Raw genomic sequence first — 18,799 nt, forward strand, 5'->3', positions numbered from 1 at the left:
TACCGCCGGACTCAGCCCGTGACACTACGTAGCTCCTACCGTTTGGACGCCGAACGCAATGACCGCTAGACCGCTTCCTCCGTTCCTGCCAGATGGCGCAGACTCCTTCCGAGCCCACGCCCCCGAGCATCTCGACGACTGGTTCGAGTACTTCAAAAGTGTCTACACCTACGCCGAGGAAGCCCAGAACCGTATCTCTCACCTCGAGGACCAGCTCCAAGCCGACCAAGAGAAAATCCAGGATCGAGAGCATACCCTCCAGCGGATCGCTAAAGAGCGCGACGCTGTACAAATCCAACTCGAATATGTTGAGCAACAGACCAAGAGAACCTTGAAAGAGAAAGATGACGCCCTCTTTGAAGCCCGCCTGGCCGAACGGCGTGCCCTCGACGCCACCCGACCTACCGTACCTACTATCCGTGAACCCCCCGAGACTAGCGCTCCCGCTGAGCTTCGTGTAGCGACTCCTATGGGAACGACTCCTCCGCCTTCTTCCCGATCTACCGAATCAACCAGTCTTACCGAACGATTACCCGACCCTGACAAGTTTGAGGGCGAACGGAGCGACCTACGCCGTTTCGTCTCCCAGATACACTCAAAACTAAAAGCTAACCACGACCGATTCCCGACACGCCTCGCCCGAATGTCCTATGTAACTGGCCGTCTTAAGGGACGCGCCTATGCACAAGTCCTACCGCACATTAAAGCTGGTGAATGCCAACTCCCCGACTACCAGGATATTATCGATCTACTAGAACGCGCTTTTGGAGACCCGAACCGGATCAATAATGCCCGCGCCGAATTATTCCGCCTTCGCCAGACTCACAAGGATTTCAGCACCTTCTTCGCCGAGTTCCAACGCCTCGCGCTGGAAGGAGAAATGTCAGAAGAGGCCCTCCCTACCCTGTTGGAACAAGCTGTCTCCCGAGAACTACGCGGAATGCTTATACACAACCCACCGCCTAGCTATAAATATCACGACCTAGCCACCTTCCTACAAGAATTGGAAAACCGACGACGCCGCTTCGCAGCGGAGCCACAGCCTGCGTCACGAAAGACGAATATGCCGCTGAAGGAGTACCCCCAGACACTCCGAAAGAAGTCCCCATCGCCTCGTAGAGGGAGAAGCCCCCCCGAAAACCGCCAACCAGCCGGAGAACCTATGGACCTCAGCAATCAGCGCCGCTATAACCGCCCTAACCAACGACGGGAGAACAACCAGTGCTTCCGTTGCGGTTCAGCCAACCACTACCTCCGCGACTGTCCCGAACCTGACACACGTCCAACCAGGCTCCGTCAAGCCACCTTCGCTTATAGCCCCAACCGCACCAGCCAGCCCCCGTCTCCACACTCGCCTACATCCAGCCGCGCCAGTTCCCGCCGATCTAGACACTCCCGAGGACGCCAGGAAAACGGGGTGAGCCTGTCTTAAGTCGGCGCCAGGCTCCCCTCCCCGCACCTACTGTACCGAAGATTAAACTGTCCGCCGCCTCCGTTCATGGAATCCCGATTGAGAACGAGAACAACCAACGTTCGAACCTGATGATACTGCCTGCCAGCCTCAATGTGGCCGGAAGAGAACCAATTCCGTCTTACGCTATGACCGATAGCGGAGCGGAAGGAAAAGGGTTTATCGACGAGAGCTGGGCTAAGTCCCAGAACCTGAAGTTTAGACCCCTGAAGAGAACCTTCGAGATTGAAGTGTTCGACGGGCGACCTGCCGAGAGCGGGAAGGTCGCCTACTACGTCCGCGCCGGACTCCGCATTGCCGATCACGAGCAGAAGAGCATGATCTTCTACGTGACCCAGCTAGCCAGCTACCCTATTGTCCTGGGAATGCCTTGGCTAAAGCAACACGACCCGCAGGTGGGCTTCGCGGCCCACACGTTCACATTTAACAGCCCGTACTGCCAGAAATTCTGCAACACCCCAACCAAGCCTACAAGGATTAAGGCTTTACAGACCGTCCCGAAGAAGTTCATGCGCCAGATGAAAGGGAGTATCCCACCAGCCTTGGAGGGAAAGGATATCCTCCCGGTTTCCCTGCGAACCGCCCGAATATACAGCCAGAAGGACCGTTACCGCCTCTTCACCGTCACCCTGAAGCAACTGGACTACCTGCTTAAGCCTGAGCCAGAGGCATTCGTGCTGCCGGAAGAACTTCGAGAGTTCCAGGACGTTTTCTCGCCTAAGGAGGCAGAGAAGCTACCACCGCACCGATCTGGAGACCACCACATCGAGCTAACCCCAGGAGGAAAACTGCCGTTTGGACCCTTGTATGGAATGTCCCGGAACGAACTGACAGCCCTACGAGAGTGGCTAGACGAGAATCTGCGTAAAGGATTCATCCGCCCAAGCTCGTCGCCTGTAGCCTCCCCGGTACTATTCGTCAAGAAACCCGGCGGTGGTCTACGCTTCTGCGTGGACTACCGAGCCCTGAATAATATTACGGTTAAGGACCGCTACCCGCTCCCCCCTGATCAAAGAATCCCTGAATAACCTGTCTGGTATGAAATACTTCTCCCGTATTGACATCGTATCGGCCTTCAATAATCTGCGTATCAAGGAAGGCCAGGAGTACCTGACAGCATTCCGCACCCGATTCGGATTATATGAGTCACTGGTTATGCCCTTCGGCCTAACAGGAGCCCCCGCGACCTTCCAGCGGTACATTAATGATGCGCTGAGGGAATACCTGGATATATTCTGCACTGCGTACCTGGACGATATCCTGATCTATAGCCGGACCCGAGAAGAACATGTCGAGCAATTAAAGATGGTGCTTGAAAAACTGAGAGCTGCCGGGTTATTCGCAAACCCAGCCAAATGCGAATTCATGGTTACGGAAACCAAGTTCCTAGGCCTTATCGTGGGACGAGACGGCATCCGAATGGACCCTGCAAAGATCGAAACTGTTAAGAACTGGCAAACCCCGACCTGCCTGACAGATGTACAAGCTTTCACAGGATTTGCGAACTTCTACAGGAGGTTCATCCGTGACTTCTCTAAGCTTACAGCCCCGTTGAACCACCTGACAAAGAAAGACGTACCGTTCGTCTGGGACGAAACCTGCGAAAAGGCTTTCCGAGACTTGAAGGGAGCCTTCACATCAGCACCGATCTTACGCCCCTTCGATTGGACGAAGGACGTAATCCTGGAGACAGACGCCTCTGACTATGTATCCGCCGGTGTGCTGTCGCAATACGACGATGACGGAAGGCTGCACCCGGTAGCCTTCTTCTCCAAGAAGCATACGTCCACGGAATGCAACTACGAGATCTACGATAAGGAACTCATGGCCATTATTCGCTGCTTCGAAGAATGGAGACCCGAACTGGAGGGGGCACCCTCACCGATAAAAGTGATCACGGATCACAAGAACCTGGAGTACTTTACGACGACGAAGTTACTTAACCGACGACAAGCCCGCTGGTCTGAGTTCCTGTCCCGATTTAATTTCCAGATCACATATCGACCTGGGAAACAGGGAGTTAAACCCGATGCCCTGACCAGGAGGTCAGAAGACCTCCCTAAAGAGGGGGATGAGCGCTTAGCGCACCAAAGCCAGGTGGTCCTAAAGAAAGAGAACTGGCAACTTCCGCCGCTACGAGTCCAGAGAGCCCGCATCCGCCACCCACTACAACAGAACCAACCCGCACCAACACCCGAGGAGCCGTCACTCTCAATAGAGCTACCAGAAGAGATCGACCGCTTGCTGAACGAAGGATACCAGACCGATGAAGACCTGCAGTCGATACTACAAGCCCTCAGGACCGACGCACCGCGACACCCGAAGATTACGCTTGCAGAGTGCAAGATCGTCCAGGAACGACTGTTGTACCGGGACCGCATCTATATCCCGAGCCACGACGCCCTCAAGACCGCCCTGCTGAAAGCCTGCCACGAACACCCTATAGCAGGACACCCAGGTCGTGCCCGCACTTATGACCTGCTTTCCCGGGATTACTACTGGCCCGGAATGTTGGCCTACATCGAACAATGGGTTAAGAACTGCCATACGTGTCGAAGAGCCAACCCAGCCCGAGAAGCGAAGCAAGGTGTGCTGAAACCCTTGCCTATCCCCGAACGAGCCTGGCAACATGTGTCAATGGATTTTATCACACATCTGCCGCCCAGCGAAGGAAATGACGCCATCCTGATTATAGCCTGCCGCCTGACCAAGATGAGACATATCATCGCATGCAAAGGAACCTGCGATGCCGAAGACGCAGCCCATTACTACCTGAAGGAAGTGTGGAAGCTACATGGGCTCCCACAGACTATAGTATCGGACCGGGGACCCCAGTTCGTAGCGGAGTTCTGGCAGAAGCTCACCAAACAACTGTCGATCAGCTCGCTACTATCCACCGCTTACCACCCTGAGACCGACGGACAGACTGAACGCCTGAACGCTGTGTTGGAACAGTACCTGCGAGCCTACGTGTCATACCTACAGGACGACTGGAACCGATGGCTCCCCCTGGCCGAGTTCGCAGCGAACTCCCTGAAATCCGAAACCACCGGCGTATCTCCGTTCTTTGCAAACTATGGATTCCACCCGCGAATGGGCTTTGAACCCACGATTACAGTCAGAGGAACCCCAGCCACTAGAGACGCAGAACAGTTCGCAAAGACGATGAACGACATCCTAGAGCACCTGAGATCAGAAAGCATTGCCGCACAAGCCCGTTACGAAGCCCAAGCGAACCGACACAGACGACCTGCCCGACGATACCAAGTAGGGGGACTCCAGTGTGGCTAGACGCCAGGAATATCAAGACCCTTAGGCCACAGAAGAAACTAGACTGGAAGAACATCGGCCCGTTAAAGATCGGCAAGGTCATCTCCCCGTACGCCTATCGACTGGAACTGCCCGCCAGCATGAAGATACACCCCGTGTTTCACACGAGCCTGCTAAAGCCAGCTGCCACCAATCCGCTGCCCGGTCAGAACGTAGACCCGCCACCGCCAGTAGAAGCCGAAGGAGTGGAAGAGTGGGAGGTTGAAGACATTGTGGATTCCCGATGGGACAGACGAGGCCGAGGAGGCCGCCCCAGGCTGAAGTATACTGTGAAATGGGCCGGATATGCAGACCCAACAGAAGTCCCTGCTGCCTACGTGGAGAATTCTGCAGAGATCGTGGCGAACTTCCACAGGAGATACCCTGACAAGCCCGGACCACAGTAGCCCGTCTCGGCAGAGCTCGATGCTAAAGAGGGGGGCACTGTCACAGCTCGAAGTCAGACCAACCTACCCTAGAGCCACAAGTGGATCAGATCACGTGGCGATAGCGTTATCGCCGTAACCTTAGTTAGACCGCCAGTCAGATCCTGAACGTAGCTCCTTGAGCTACGTCTTGTTAATAGAGCCTGACCTGCCTGCAGTGCCTATCCGTAGCAATAGAACCTATTACGCCCGAAGCGTTCCCTGTCCACCCGTACCGCCGGACTCAGCCCGTGACATTTAGCCTTTATTTAATATATAAATTTAAAGCTCTTTTTAAGCTTTTTAATAAGCTTTTAAATAGTAATTAAGTTATTTTAATAATAAAAGACTAAGATATTATTTATAAAGAAAACTAAATATATATCTCTCTTTAGGCTATAAAAAAAGTAAGGTTTTTCTTTATTTATTTTAAGTTTTATTTTAATTAATATAGTAATAAATATTTTAAATTAAAGCTTAAAAAAGTCTTAAAGCTTATATAATACTTAATTAAGCTTTAAGACTATAGTTTTATTTTTAAAGCTATTAAGGAAAAGGTATATTATTATTTTATTATTTAAGCTATATTTAATATTAATAAATATATTCTTTATATTTAGCTATTTAATTTTTAAGTTAAATTAAATAATTATTATTATTATTAATTAAAAAGAGTATATTATAAGGGTTACTATATATATACTCTTAATTATAGCTTTTTAAAGGTTTCTATATATTATAAGCTATACTTTATAATACTTTAAATAGCTATTTTAATCTAATTTATAAATAAATACTTATTTTATTAAAAAAAGCTTAAATTTAACTTTATTATATAGAATCTCCTTTTAAGTATACTTTTTATATAAGGAATTTACTTTAATTTATATTACTTTCTTAAAAAGAGTTATTATTAAATATTTCTTTATTTTCTTTTATATTATAAAAAGTAAAAGAAAGTTATTATAATATATTTACTTTTTTCTTTTAAAGAAGTTAATTAAAGATATAAATATTACTCTATTTATTCCCTTTTAAGCCTTTATAGCTAATATAATTACTTTTCTTATTATATAAAATATAATATAAAGCTTATTAAAGTCTTTATATACTTTATTAAATTAATTAAATATAAAGATAATACTATAAATACCTTTATAAGCTTTATATAAATATTAATTAAAAGAGACTTTATACCTTTATTTTTATTTATTTCTTAATCTTAAGCTTAATCTTATAGATTTTTAAGCTATAAGTTAAAGGGAATTGATAGGGACGCATGATACTTTTACTACGGACGCATGACCTTACGGACGCATGACTTTTTAAGCACTTTAATTGGCCGAGCCCCGTATTTGTTAGTACACCTTAACCCTTCCTCTTTAATCAGTTGTTCCTCCTATAAACACTTATACATCAGCCAATCAGGACAATTCTGATGTTGTCATCAACACTGCAGATCATCACCTTTGTAACCTAACCTCCTAATGAAGTTGACGCTGCATCATCATCAGATATCAATGCTTTAGCATCACAATGGTCTCTACGCGCCGCCAATCGTACAACTCCGAGTCTGAGTCGTTCAACACGGCAGAGCCGCCTCGAAAACGCGCTCGACTTAGCAGCCAACGCGTCCAGCTAAGCCGACAGCATAACTTTCGCCCGCCTCTTTTAACGAATCCACCGCCGCCCTATCAGCGTTATCCTGCCTCTCGAAATAACCGATGGACCTCTCCTACTAGCAGTGCACCTAGTGTTAGCGATTCTTATGGGTTTGGGGATACCGACGCTCTGGATAATATCTTTGCTGCAGTCCCTGATCGATTCTCAACCATACCATCGCCTCGTCGTTCCGGACCCGAGTCATCATTCGAGCTCCAATATAACCATGCAATAACCCTCCGCAATGACTTTCCTCGTGGAACAGATCGACGAAATATTTGTCAAGTACCTATTCCTGGACCAGAAACCGATCCCTTCCAAGGCTCTCCTCGTAGCTCGTTGGAAGTAACGCGGGTACCTATGGTACCTGAGGTAGAATTCCAGCGTGCCTTAGGGCTAGTCCGAGATATTATTGGTAATGAGCGACGAATAACAAGGCAATGCCTTAAGTTCTTCGATACTGTACGCAGCTGGCGGGAAAGATGGGGCTATTCTCCTTTAAATACTGATGAATACGGCTCGCCTCCGGCATACTCTCCTCGCGAAAGTCAGCACTCTTCAGTTCCTGTTCCCTCTTCACCTAATCTAATCGAAAGCTCCCCTTCGCAGCAATCCGAGTCCCCGCCTCCAGACGAAATACCGAATCCTCCAATCCCAGGTAACCCAGCCCCTACAGAGAACGCCCTTTATAAGAACATTCAACTCTTTGCAAAAGAGCATGGCTTTGGTATAGCAAAGTATAATAAGTACTCTTATAAGGGACGGCTGATACGGTATTCTATTCGATGTGATCGATACGGGGATCCTCAACCAAGTAGAGGCTCTGGTCTTCGTCAGAGGAAGTCACGAAAGTGTGGGTGTAAGTGGCTAGTTATTGCAGAGGCTCTTGAGGAGGGTAAATGGTTTCTCCGTCAACATCAGGATACAGAACATCACACCCATAATCATCCTCCAAGTGAGATATCATCGGCTCATCCATCTCATCGCCGCCTTACTTCCCCAGTTAAGGCAACTATCGAATCCACTAGCCGCCGAGTTGGCATTCGAGCGCGGGATATACGGGCTATCGTGGAAGAACAACATCCCGAGTCAATATTTACACAACGGGATATCTATAATGCTCGGGCTTTAGTGAGCCGAGAGAAGCTTGCAGGCTATTCACCTACTGCTGCCTTGCTTAAGCTTTTTGATGAGCAAAGAGTTCCTTATGTTGTGAAGTGGGCACCAGACGAGCCTGGCCGTCTTCTAGGCCTTGTCTGGACATTCCCCTATTGTATCCGGATGTGGAAGCGGTTCCCAGAGGTAATCAGCCTCGATAACACATATAATACCAACCGATTCAAGCTCCCACTCTTCCAAGTAACCGGGCAGACCTGTCTTGGCACAGTATTTAATGCTGCCTTTGGTCTTATTGATAATGAACGACGAGAGGGATTCCAGTTTCTTGCGGAAAGCGTTTCCACTCTTCTATCAGAGCACTCAATACGACAACCAGCTATCATTATCACGGACTTTGATGACTCAATGAAGGCTGCCTTAGACGACCAGTTTCCTGGGGTCCAGCAGCAGCTCTGCATTCATCATGTCAACTCCAACGTTCTTCTTCGGTCAAAGCAGAAGTGGGTTAAGAACCCAGAGAATAGCAGTAGCCCGGATATTAGTGAGGTAGATGAACCTACCGAACCCCAAGCTACTCTAACTCTGCATGACCGCGCACTTGTCTCAGCTGAATCCTCCTCTGAGGTTCCTCATACCTATCAGGGGGTCCTCCAGATGTGGAAGCAGGTTCTCTTTGCAGAGACCGAAGAAGTACATAAGAAAGCATGGATTGCTCTCTGTAAGGAGTTTGATAATCAACGCCCTATTCTGCGGTATCTTTTTAACACCTACATGCCAGTCCGTGCTCAATGGGCCCGTTGCTTTATTCGTAAATACCCAAACTACGGCATCCGTGTGACCTCAGGTACAGAGGCAAGCAATAACAACATCAAGAGCTACCTATTGAATGGGATGAGCCATCTTTACAAGTTGGTAGAAGCAATGCAGGACATGCTACATGATCAAGAGCGTGACTTTAAAGATGCTTGCGGGAACGACGAGGTTCTTCGAGATCGTGAGTTCCTTGGGTCAAGCTCTGACTACTTGGGCGAGCTCCGGTCCCTTGCATCATCAAAGTGTCTGAAGCTTATCAAGAGCCAATACCGACAGGCACGTAAGGCACTGCCTACTGGAAAGAATCCTAATCCTAGGCCCCTTGACCCATGTACAGATGAGTGCTCTGTCTCAACCGAACTCGGTATACCATGCTATCATACAATTCACTCACGTGTATGCTCTACGAAAGCTTTCACAAAGTGGGATATTCACCCTCGCTGGCGACTTCGTGAAACATCCTCTCGAGATCCATATCGAAAGATCCTTGACCCAAAGATTGCTACATCTCTTAGAGGGCGGCCAAAGAATACAAAGCAAGGAGTGCCAGCAGACCTTATACCTTCTACAATATCTCAAGAAAGCAGTCGGGCCTTAGCATCTCAGCCGCAAGCATCTCAGTCCCAAGCATCTCAGTCCCAAGCGCCTGGGTCCCAAAAGAGAAAGCGTGGCCGCCCACCCGGAAGCCGGAATAAGTCAACCCTAGAAAGGGAGAATAAGAGCCAAGAAACTATCGCTACTCAAGGGACCACAATGGGTGAAACTATTTACGTTGGGGCTGGGAATACTACAGGCGTTCGCGCAAGTGGACAGAGAATTCAGGCAAGTGTGCGAAGAACGAGAAGTCAGTGGGAGTTATTATAGGTAGATAAATATAACCTATATTAGAATTAAATTCGTAATCCCTCTGATATATCTTTTGTGTAAGACCAGACCTAGTAATAACCTCTTTTCTACAGTGGTAGTAGGATTGTTAGGTGGGATTGTTCCTTGCAGGGATTACAGAAGTACTAGTGGGGTAATATTTCTTTAACCAATTAAATTACTTAAAAAGTCATGCGTCCGTAAGGTCATGCGTCCGTAGTAAAAGTATCATGCGTCCCTATCAATTCCCTATTTTTAAAATAAAAAAAAGTATTAAATAATTTTAATTAATTTTTTTTTATAAAAGTAAAATTAATTATAAAAATTAAATTTTTATAAATAGTTTTTTAATTTAATAAATAATTAAAATTAATAAAGACTTTAAAGTTTATTATTTTATATAATAATTTTATTAATATTAATAAAAAAGTATTTAATAATTAATCTTTAAAAAGAATAAAAATTTTTATAATAATTATTATAATTTTAATTTTATAAATTATAATATATATCTTTAAATAGAATTTATATTAATATTTAAATTTAAAAACTATATTTTTTTATAAATTAATTTTAAATATATACTTTAAGACTTATACCTTAAAAATCACCTAATAAAAGGGAACCTATTATAAGAGTATTTAAGGTTTTTATAAAATCACTAGTCCAGTAGCTAGTTTAGATCAAAAGCAACACGCTTATAATAAATTACCACAGCGTCCATTATACCATGAGCGAGAGAAAGTCGAAGGTACATTTCAATGTTTGAGGACTTCTTTAGTACTACTATCGAAGAAAGAGTATGATGGGCTAGCGATGTATCTAACAGTTAACAATGCTACATAGTTGATCTCAGCAAGCCTATCAGTATCACAATTCGTCAATGATTATCATCTAGATTGGAATTGAGGGCATAGATGTTGAATTTATTGCGTTGGGCTATTCTACAATTGAGAATTCCAAGTACAGTTAAGTACAGGGTATGGAGAAAACGTTAAAATGTTTGAAGATCTGAGGTTTTGATAGAAATCAAAAAATCCATAAAATCAAATTAATCAGGATACCCCAGGGCTACGAAATTAGTTCGCCTTCAGGACTTCCGTATCTGCGTATAAATAAAATAAAGTTACTTTATTCTGTTCGATATAGGCATTTTCTGCTTATCTAGGCTTTTGTCTCGCAAGCATACTATTTACCGTCGTTCAGTAGTTATTCTCTAACATATATACAGGGATAACTGAATAAAATTAGATCAAATTTTTTTTTATTTAATAATAACTAATGGTTTGAACTTCAAAAATCTAAGAACGACTTTTGCTATTACAGAAATAAACACCACGACGCTAGCAATTTACTGTGCCACTGAGCTATGCCGACCTGGGTCTGTAGTACCGAATCTGCAGGGCTGTGATGACAAGGATGACACGGGCGGCCCGCTCCTCGGCGCTTTCACGTTACTAGATCGTAACTTTGCCAATCATCCAGAAGATAAACATTTAGAAAAATCCAGAGTAAGGCTGCCTATGCAAGTCCACGATTTTTAAACAGAACAAAGAGTAACATTTCAAGACTACAATTCTTTTGTAATCGGACTATGTTAGAATATACCCTGCTCTTGGTACCCAAGTAACAATGGGCAACTTCTGGGGAGATCATAAAAACCATCATTCCACGTCTACGTACGATCATTTGCGCTGTATAGATATAGTTTCTCTGATTGGAGTTCTTACGAATCCCATATCTGAGGTGAGATTTGGCAAATTAATAGAATTTGTTAGTCTTGTTCTAGAGTCTTGGCAGTACCTGCATTGTAAAAGCATGCATCAGGGGTGTCTACCCCTGCTCCCCTTCTTGACCAGACTAACCTACAGCTAGCTACGATAAGGTTATTGAAATACACGATATACTTTCCAAGGTACGGTTAGGCTAAGATTCTGGTAATGCCCAACAACAAACTGTCACGAAATTATATACCAAGCCTCGACCACGATCAAAGAACCGCTATCGTTGACAGTGTATGGTTGGGCGACAACACCCACCCACGACAAGTGGACCTCGGGTTTTCTCAAAATCGCCGAAGGATCGAAGCTAGCACATATATCCGGAACAACAGGGTTTATCTTAGTAAGATCTCATTTCCTAATCCTTCAAAAGTGCTTGATCCTTCTAAACTGGGCTGATTCTCTCTGGAGAAGCAGTAGCAACCATCTTGGCGCGGCAACGTTTATGCCGGAAAGACTGTCGTAGAGGTTCTAGAACACGATTGTTGATCTGACGAGAATATCTGATAAGACACCGCACGCCAGTTTCCTTACATGACTCAACGCTCCTTTCTCCGTATCATCATCTTGAGAAGCAAAGATGTGGGTGCCCAATAACGCTCATGTCGTTGTTTCGACCTTACTCGGTATCTCTCTTTGTACCCATACACTTGCGTCGAGTCAGTCTGATGGACTATCGCCCTATGGCAACGGCCATGCACCTGATGTCATTGACGTGACCGCAGTAAACCACCAAACTCACGACTACGTTGACTTGGACCAGAATGATTTCGACAATCGTACCGTGACCGATCAGACCTTGGGGTTGGATCGTCGAGCGGCGAAAGACTTTTACTTGAGAGTGATGCCGCTCGGTGCCTCCATCACCCAGGGGTACAAGTCTAGTGATGGCAACGGCTATCGCAAATGGCTCCGAGCTCAACTTCGGTACAAGGGCTGGAAGGTCAACATGGTAGGATCCCAAAAGGATGGCACCATGGCTGATTCGGTAATTTGTCTTGACTCAAGTTCAGAACAGGCATAACTAACATTCCCTAGGACAATGAAGGCCATCCTGGCTGGACCATTGGTTCGGTACACGGAGCTTGGAAGGAAAGCAAGTGGATGAAGCCTAATCTGGTTCTCATCAATGCAGGACTGTAAGTATGTCATGAAGTATGTTTGATTGCCGAACTGACTTGTCTTTAGAAATGACTGTAACAACGGAGGCGATCCCAGCAAAGCAGGCGAGCGAACAAAAGCTCTAGTAGACGACATCTTCGACAATGTGCCCGGCGTGACAGTCATTCTATCCACACTTCTCAGAAACGGAGATGCAAACCGGGATGCGTGCAGCAAAGACATTAGCAGACAAATCAGAAGTGTGGCAAAGGGTTACAAGAAAGGAACCCGTATTGGACTTGCTGATGTTCGTGATGTCATGAAGATGAGCGACATTGGGCCAGACAAGGACCATCCCACTGATGATGGCTACAAGTTCTTCGCTGGAGTCTGGTGGGATGCTATCAGTCAGATGGAGGACCGCATCCAGCCACCAGCAGCCGTCAGCGGTATTGACGATTCAGCCACTGGCCAGTCTAAGCAATGCAAAAAGGTTGCTGGAAATGCGGGCCTGCCCGGCCAAATTCAGCTGGGGAGTGGTCACGATGATGGGAACTATGTCCATGCGAGCACTTCACGCGGTACCATCGATAGCGCCGTTATCGACAAGGGCAGTGACCCGAAGTCTATCACTAACGATATCCCTTGGCACATCTTCTTTGCAAACATCGTCAAAGGTGACCCCAATGCCCCTCGGGCGGATTCACTCGATGACTGGATCCGTGTCTACCACAACACCAAAGACAAGAACGCATATTGGTTCCGGCAAAACCTGGGAGGTGGCGAGTTTGACAAGTCGGTTCAATTCGACGTTGATATGAACTGTGATCTTGGCCCTCGTAAGTACCTTGAAAATATATATGATTTGGGACATCACTAATTATTTTAATCAGGTTACGCATTCGCTGATCTTGTGAGAATATCCTTCGTGAAACCCTTGGAATTTGACGGACTGACAAGTTTAGAATAATGATGGCCTTGACGACTTCTTTTGCATCAAAGAGAATGCTGTATGGGCTTCTCTCAACCGTGGTGGAAACCCCCCGAAATTCGAGAGTATTGGTCAAATCATTGGCGATTTCGACGGTTTGAAAGCAACTGATGTTCGCATTGCTGGTAAGTCGTGATTACTGAGAGCTTTCAAGGCTTGCACTGACTCATAAATTAGACATTGACGGCGATGGAAGAGCAGACTTTTGCCTCGTCAAGTCAGCAAGCAATATAGCGTCAGTGCTCTTGATGAAAAAAATGGCTCATGACTGACGATGCTAGATGCTCTCGCAATGGTGGTTGGGGTGATAAACCCCAGTGGCAAGGGTTCACCACAGTCAATGGCATTCGTGGTACTGTCTTTGATACCGCACTACCAGACAAGGACGGTATAATACTGGGTAAGTTTTGTTACAGACAATTATCTTTGAAATCACATCTAACATAAATGATAGCTGATCTGAACGGAGAGTACGACAAACTTGGTTCCATCATGCTCAGCTAGATACTAATGGTGGTGTAGTTTCCGAAGCGACGTCATGTACATAGGTGAGAACGGCAACGTCCGGACATGGATCAACAATCGAGGTACCGGCAAGGGTCTAGTAAGTCTCGTACACATCAAGTCCATGATGGAAAGAAGCATCTACTAATACTAGTCAACAGGTGCCCAACTGGAGATCTGCAGGCCAGACGCACGCCGGCCAAAGCTCCAGCGGTAACCAGGACAAGATCAAGTTCGGGCGTATCTACGGCTCCAACCGCCTCGACTACATCCTCCTCAAAGAACAGAAAGACACATATGATGTGCTTGTCTGGGAGAACAAGGGCCAGGGCGGAACCAAGCTCAAGGCTGATGGAACCTATTACTGCGATATGCGTAACTCTGGCAGCGACGATCTTGTCTGGATCTACCAAGATGGTCGTGTCGATGAGATCAACGTCAATACCCACTCCCCGCCTTCTTGGGGTCATGCTATCGATTTCAACTTTATCGTTCCTGGACCCAGAAACGGTATCCATTTAGCTGACTGGACTGGCGATGGCAAATGCGATATAATCGTACAGGACAAGGGCAGTGGAGCCCTCACCATCTACGAAAATACTTATGTGACGGCGTCTGGCCATATGACGTTTGCTAGCAACACCATCCATGCAGCACCTGGTTGTGATCAAGGCTGGGGCGTTGGTATTTTCGATCTGGGAATGAGGATACATGACATTGAGTAAGTATACCCAGCTGCATGTCGACTATAGGTGTATTTGACTAACAGATTTTGTCAGCGGCGATGGACGAGCGGATGTATTGTGCCTTGAGAAGAACGGTCGAATCACTGCTTGGCTCAACAAGGCTTCTGGTCTAGAATCTGTCGGTCAGGTCAAGTTCTCTGAGGGATGGTAAGTGGCTTGAACACAACACTATCGACTTATACTTACTTCTCAAACAGGGATCGAGCTAGCATTCGCTTCGCTGATGTTGAAGCGTCCGGGCGAGCTGACCTTTTACATGTTGACAAGTACACTGGTGCTGTGGATGTCTTTACCAACAATGGGCACAAAGCCCAAGGAGGAAGTTCATTTTCCTGGACCAAGCGTGGCATGCTTTACAACCCTATTGATCGAGGTGATAACATGGTGAGTTGAGACGCTGAATTGCTGATGATTGCGACTGACGTATCATAAATAGCACTTCACCAACCTGGGTGGCCTTGGTCGAGCTGATATGGTCAAGGTTGATCCTTCCACAAACAAGGTACGTTTTCAGTCCAGGGAATCACTTTCACGACTTTGTTCTGTGGGCTAACATGACAACCAGGCGTGGGCGTATTGGAATAGATGCACAGCTACAGGCGGAGACGATGGCTCTGCAGACAGTAGGTGGACATGAATTTGTGTACCAGTATGACGAAGGCTAATCTCATGTTACGTATAGAGGACCCCGGTTTGCCCAAGACAGGCGGCGGTTCTGTAGGTGACGACATCACCGACGTTGATCTTCCCGAAAAGGGCGTCGACAGCGACAAGATCTGCAAGTGGTCTTTCGATTCTGAAGACGAGGATAAGAACTATGAGTCGTGGACCAAGAGTGGTGCTGCCAAGTGGTTCAAGGACTGGCTCTACAAGAACGGCGCCGACAAGTGGACCGATAAGTTCTTTAAAGCTGTCATCGGCGGCGGTAGCCAGGGCGGTTCTACTATGAACTGCAAGAACCTCGGATCGACAACCTGCCAGGGACCAGGCACTACTCCCTGCTCTTCCTATACTCCCCCCGAGACTTTCTACGTCCATCAGCAGATCGGTGTTATGTTCAGTGCATTCCATCAGATTTGGACAGATGCTATCAACTTCAGTATCAAGCAACTGGCAGGGGGTATCAAGGAAATTGTCGACGAATACGGTGAGCCGTCTAAAGACGATAGATCTTTGATGCTCAACATGCTAGTCGGCATTCTTACCTCGGCCGCTGGTATAGGGGCCAAGTCAACAGGTGCCGCAGGGACCCTGACCTTTTTCTCAGGTGTCTTTGCCTCGGCATCAGCCAACAGTGGCGACTTTCCTACTGGTGTGTCCAAGGACGACCTCGCTGATGACTTGGTGAACGCCTACGGCAAGGTCTTTAATGAGGTCCTGAACGCTACCACTGGCTACGTCGAGGCTGTGCTATCGGGTTCCAAGCCTGATAACATCAAGGGCAGTGCTGAGGATTGGGTTCATGATGTCTTTTCTCATGGCCAGTGGTTGTCGGAACCCTATGTTACAAAGGGAATGAAGACATATATCGAAGGCACTCACAAGAAATGGGTAAGTATATGTTATTTGTTTGTGGGTGTTGAACTGATTTATTTCTCGCAGATGGAATTTGCAAAGACGAGAGCTCTTATGAATGGCAAGGATAAAATTGACGGAGCCTATGTCGTTATGGCAAGCAATGTGCGTATCTGCTTTTCCTGCTCTTGGATGCTTCGCTAACTTGGCTTTTCCCTACAACAGCCTGGAGATGAGTGTGACAAGGTATGTTTCACGCGGCCCCCTACCTTGATACGTTATCTGACACGACTTGACAATAGCAAAGAACTCAAGCCTCTGATCCGGTCGGCGGCAAAGTGAAGGTCGATGAAGATGTCTGCACTAACAAGCTACCCGGATGCTACTGGTACGACAAGGTATGATGAATATGGCTATACCCCATCAAGATGCATTCGAACTGACACATCATCTTCACAGCGTTGCGTGTGCTTTGGAGTAAGCGACCATAGGTATCAGGGAGGGAATAAACAACGATTCGGTGTTTTAAGCCCCACACAAGTCAAAGAGATGGAGAAGGTTGTCGACGACTACAAGGCTGCGCTCATCAACAACTATGACTGTAATGGCGGGGAGCCTACGGTGCCTACACAGAAGGACTTTGACTATGACAACCCCATCGCGTACCCCAAGTGTTTCATTGCTTTCCCTAGAAAGAAGGACAGTGACACTTTCTACTGCACAATCACCAAGGAGAATTGGTAGATATAAAATGTAGACAGTCTGTCATTACATCAGCCCCCCACACTATTCTTCCAGGCTATTGGAGGCATTTAGTTAGAAGCTGCAACTCTTTCCATAGCCAACGCTCTTTTTATATCTACAATGTAATTTTTATTCTTTGAGACAGATATGAAACTTATGGGTGTTCAACACTGGAAGAGGCATAACAACTACTTGTCTGAAACGTTACCCTACAAATGAAGTTATCCTTGTGATATCTTGTACCGCTATCGACTACTGTCAAATTTACCTCTTTCTTTCAGCCATGAGGTTGCTTCAGTAACGTCAGATGAGGATCAATTAAGCAGAAAGTAATCATGACAAGCAGACAATATGTAAGAAGCCTTGTTTTATTGAAGATGGTCGATGGGAGGCTACCAATTATAGCTATGCGAGTACCAGAACACAGCGTTAGATCAAGACAAGACCATATCAAGTCAATGAAAGACTAATGAAACAAAGAATGAAACCATTCCCAAGCGTGCCGGAAAGTAGTCTTTACATCCTCCCAGCGCTGCTTCACCGTCTCCCACATATTCTCAAGCCAATCGATAACAGCTCTCAAAACTCCATAAATCGCATCCGACACCATCTTCCAGAATCCGAGGAACCTGTTGGTGAGATTGACCCAGAGATCGGCAGCGGCTTCCTGTTTGTCCTCGGGTAGTGTCGCAATGATATCTCTGGCCCGATCGAACTGCTTGTTGATGATTGCAGTTGATTTGTCAATGGCTTCTTTTCTGCCTTTCTCCAGCAAGTCCATTGCTCTCTGTTTCCCAGTACCCTCTTTCTTGATCGCGTCAGAAGTAGCTTTGACATGGTCGGCAACTTCCTGATGTTCTTCAATCATCTGCTTTCCCAGTGCTTTCAGTTCACCTCTTTCATCAACAGCCTTGAGCAGCGAGTACTGGGCTTCTTGAGGCTTGGCAGTATCACCAGACGCGAGAGTGTTGCCCTTGAGGCTCACCCCAAAGGCTGAATGATGAACCTCAAAATACGCATCCAAGTTATCTTCCTGGGCGCAAGACTGATACAAGGCTGCAGTCTCTCGGAGTTTGACCTCCCAGGGAGTCAATTCAGTGGCAGTAGTGGTGGCCATGGTGACTTAGACAAACTAGTCAGCACATGTGCCTCTCTCTGTTGTAGGTTGTCTGATATTTATCGGTGTTGAAAGACTTACCAAATTTTGCAGAATGTAGAAAATGGAGTGGTAGTATGGTTGTAGCTTGTAGAATGAGATGATAATTTGAACTATATTTTGCCGGAATACCTTGCCGTCTTATACTTCTTCATCATACAATGCAGTGGGCCTAAGCTTAAGGGATACCACTGCATACACAAAACGACTCATGCCAAATATCTTCGAGACACAATGAATAATGACGAATTTGCGGTGTAATCAGCGTCGTATGACACAATGAAGTGGCCGTGTTCTCGTATGTTGCAGTATGCATGTCTCGGTCATGCTGCCAAAACAGGAACCTTTCTGTTCTTCCTGTGATGGCAAGATAATTCATGTTTGCTCCAGGCATAGATTGAGATGGTACATGCAATATTCCTGTTTTTGACAGCACAAAGAGGAAATAGTGGGTGAGACACGGGAAGAGATCATCGTTAATTCAGCTCGAATGAACCCTGTCTCATGCCCGGATAGGCTCAGAGTAGCCTCATCGCGCTGCGAATCCCTGCTTTAGGTCTGTGAGGTCTCTTTGTTGACCACCAATTTTGCTCAACTA

General features: G+C 46.4%; 3 protein-coding genes across 3 annotated transcripts; 2 read left to right on the plus strand and 1 right to left on the minus strand.

Moving 5' to 3' along the window:
- Positions 1–58: 58 nt before the first annotated feature.
- Positions 59–1,119, plus strand: FPOAC1_000115 (uncharacterized protein; the record flags this gene model as incomplete). The annotated part of the gene is made up of 2 exons (XM_044844735.1): positions 59–882; positions 1,032–1,119. The coding sequence occupies 2 exons, from the start codon at positions 59–61 to the stop codon at positions 1,117–1,119; spliced, it is 912 nt and encodes a 303-aa protein (XP_044710651.1).
- Positions 1,120–12,024: 10,905 nt separating this feature from the next.
- FPOAC1_000116 (uncharacterized protein) lies at positions 12,025–17,045 on the plus strand (the record flags this gene model as incomplete). Its single annotated transcript, XM_044844736.1, has 19 exons — positions 12,025–12,432; positions 12,483–12,583; positions 12,633–13,384; positions 13,439–13,458; positions 13,511–13,661; positions 13,714–13,771; positions 13,818–13,936; positions 13,991–14,006; positions 14,059–14,140; positions 14,202–14,761; positions 14,820–14,933; positions 14,984–15,170; positions 15,223–15,288; positions 15,352–15,409; positions 15,469–16,337; positions 16,389–16,466; positions 16,527–16,547; positions 16,604–16,699; positions 16,761–17,045. 19 exons carry the CDS (start codon positions 12,025–12,027, stop codon positions 17,043–17,045), a joined length of 4,041 nt encoding a protein of 1,346 aa, XP_044710652.1.
- A 466-nt stretch (positions 17,046–17,511) lies between these two features.
- FPOAC1_000117 (uncharacterized protein) lies at positions 17,512–18,162 on the minus strand (the record flags this gene model as incomplete). Its single annotated transcript, XM_044844737.1, has 1 exon — positions 17,512–18,162. One exon carries the CDS (start codon positions 18,160–18,162, stop codon positions 17,512–17,514), a length of 651 nt encoding a protein of 216 aa, XP_044710653.1.
- Between the last annotated feature and the right edge of the window lie 637 nt (positions 18,163–18,799).

The sequence above is a fragment of the Fusarium poae genome, chromosome 1 (genome assembly GCF_019609905.1).
Source record: "Fusarium poae strain DAOMC 252244 chromosome 1, whole genome shotgun sequence".
Classification (NCBI taxonomy): Eukaryota; Fungi; Ascomycota; class Sordariomycetes; order Hypocreales; family Nectriaceae; genus Fusarium; species Fusarium poae.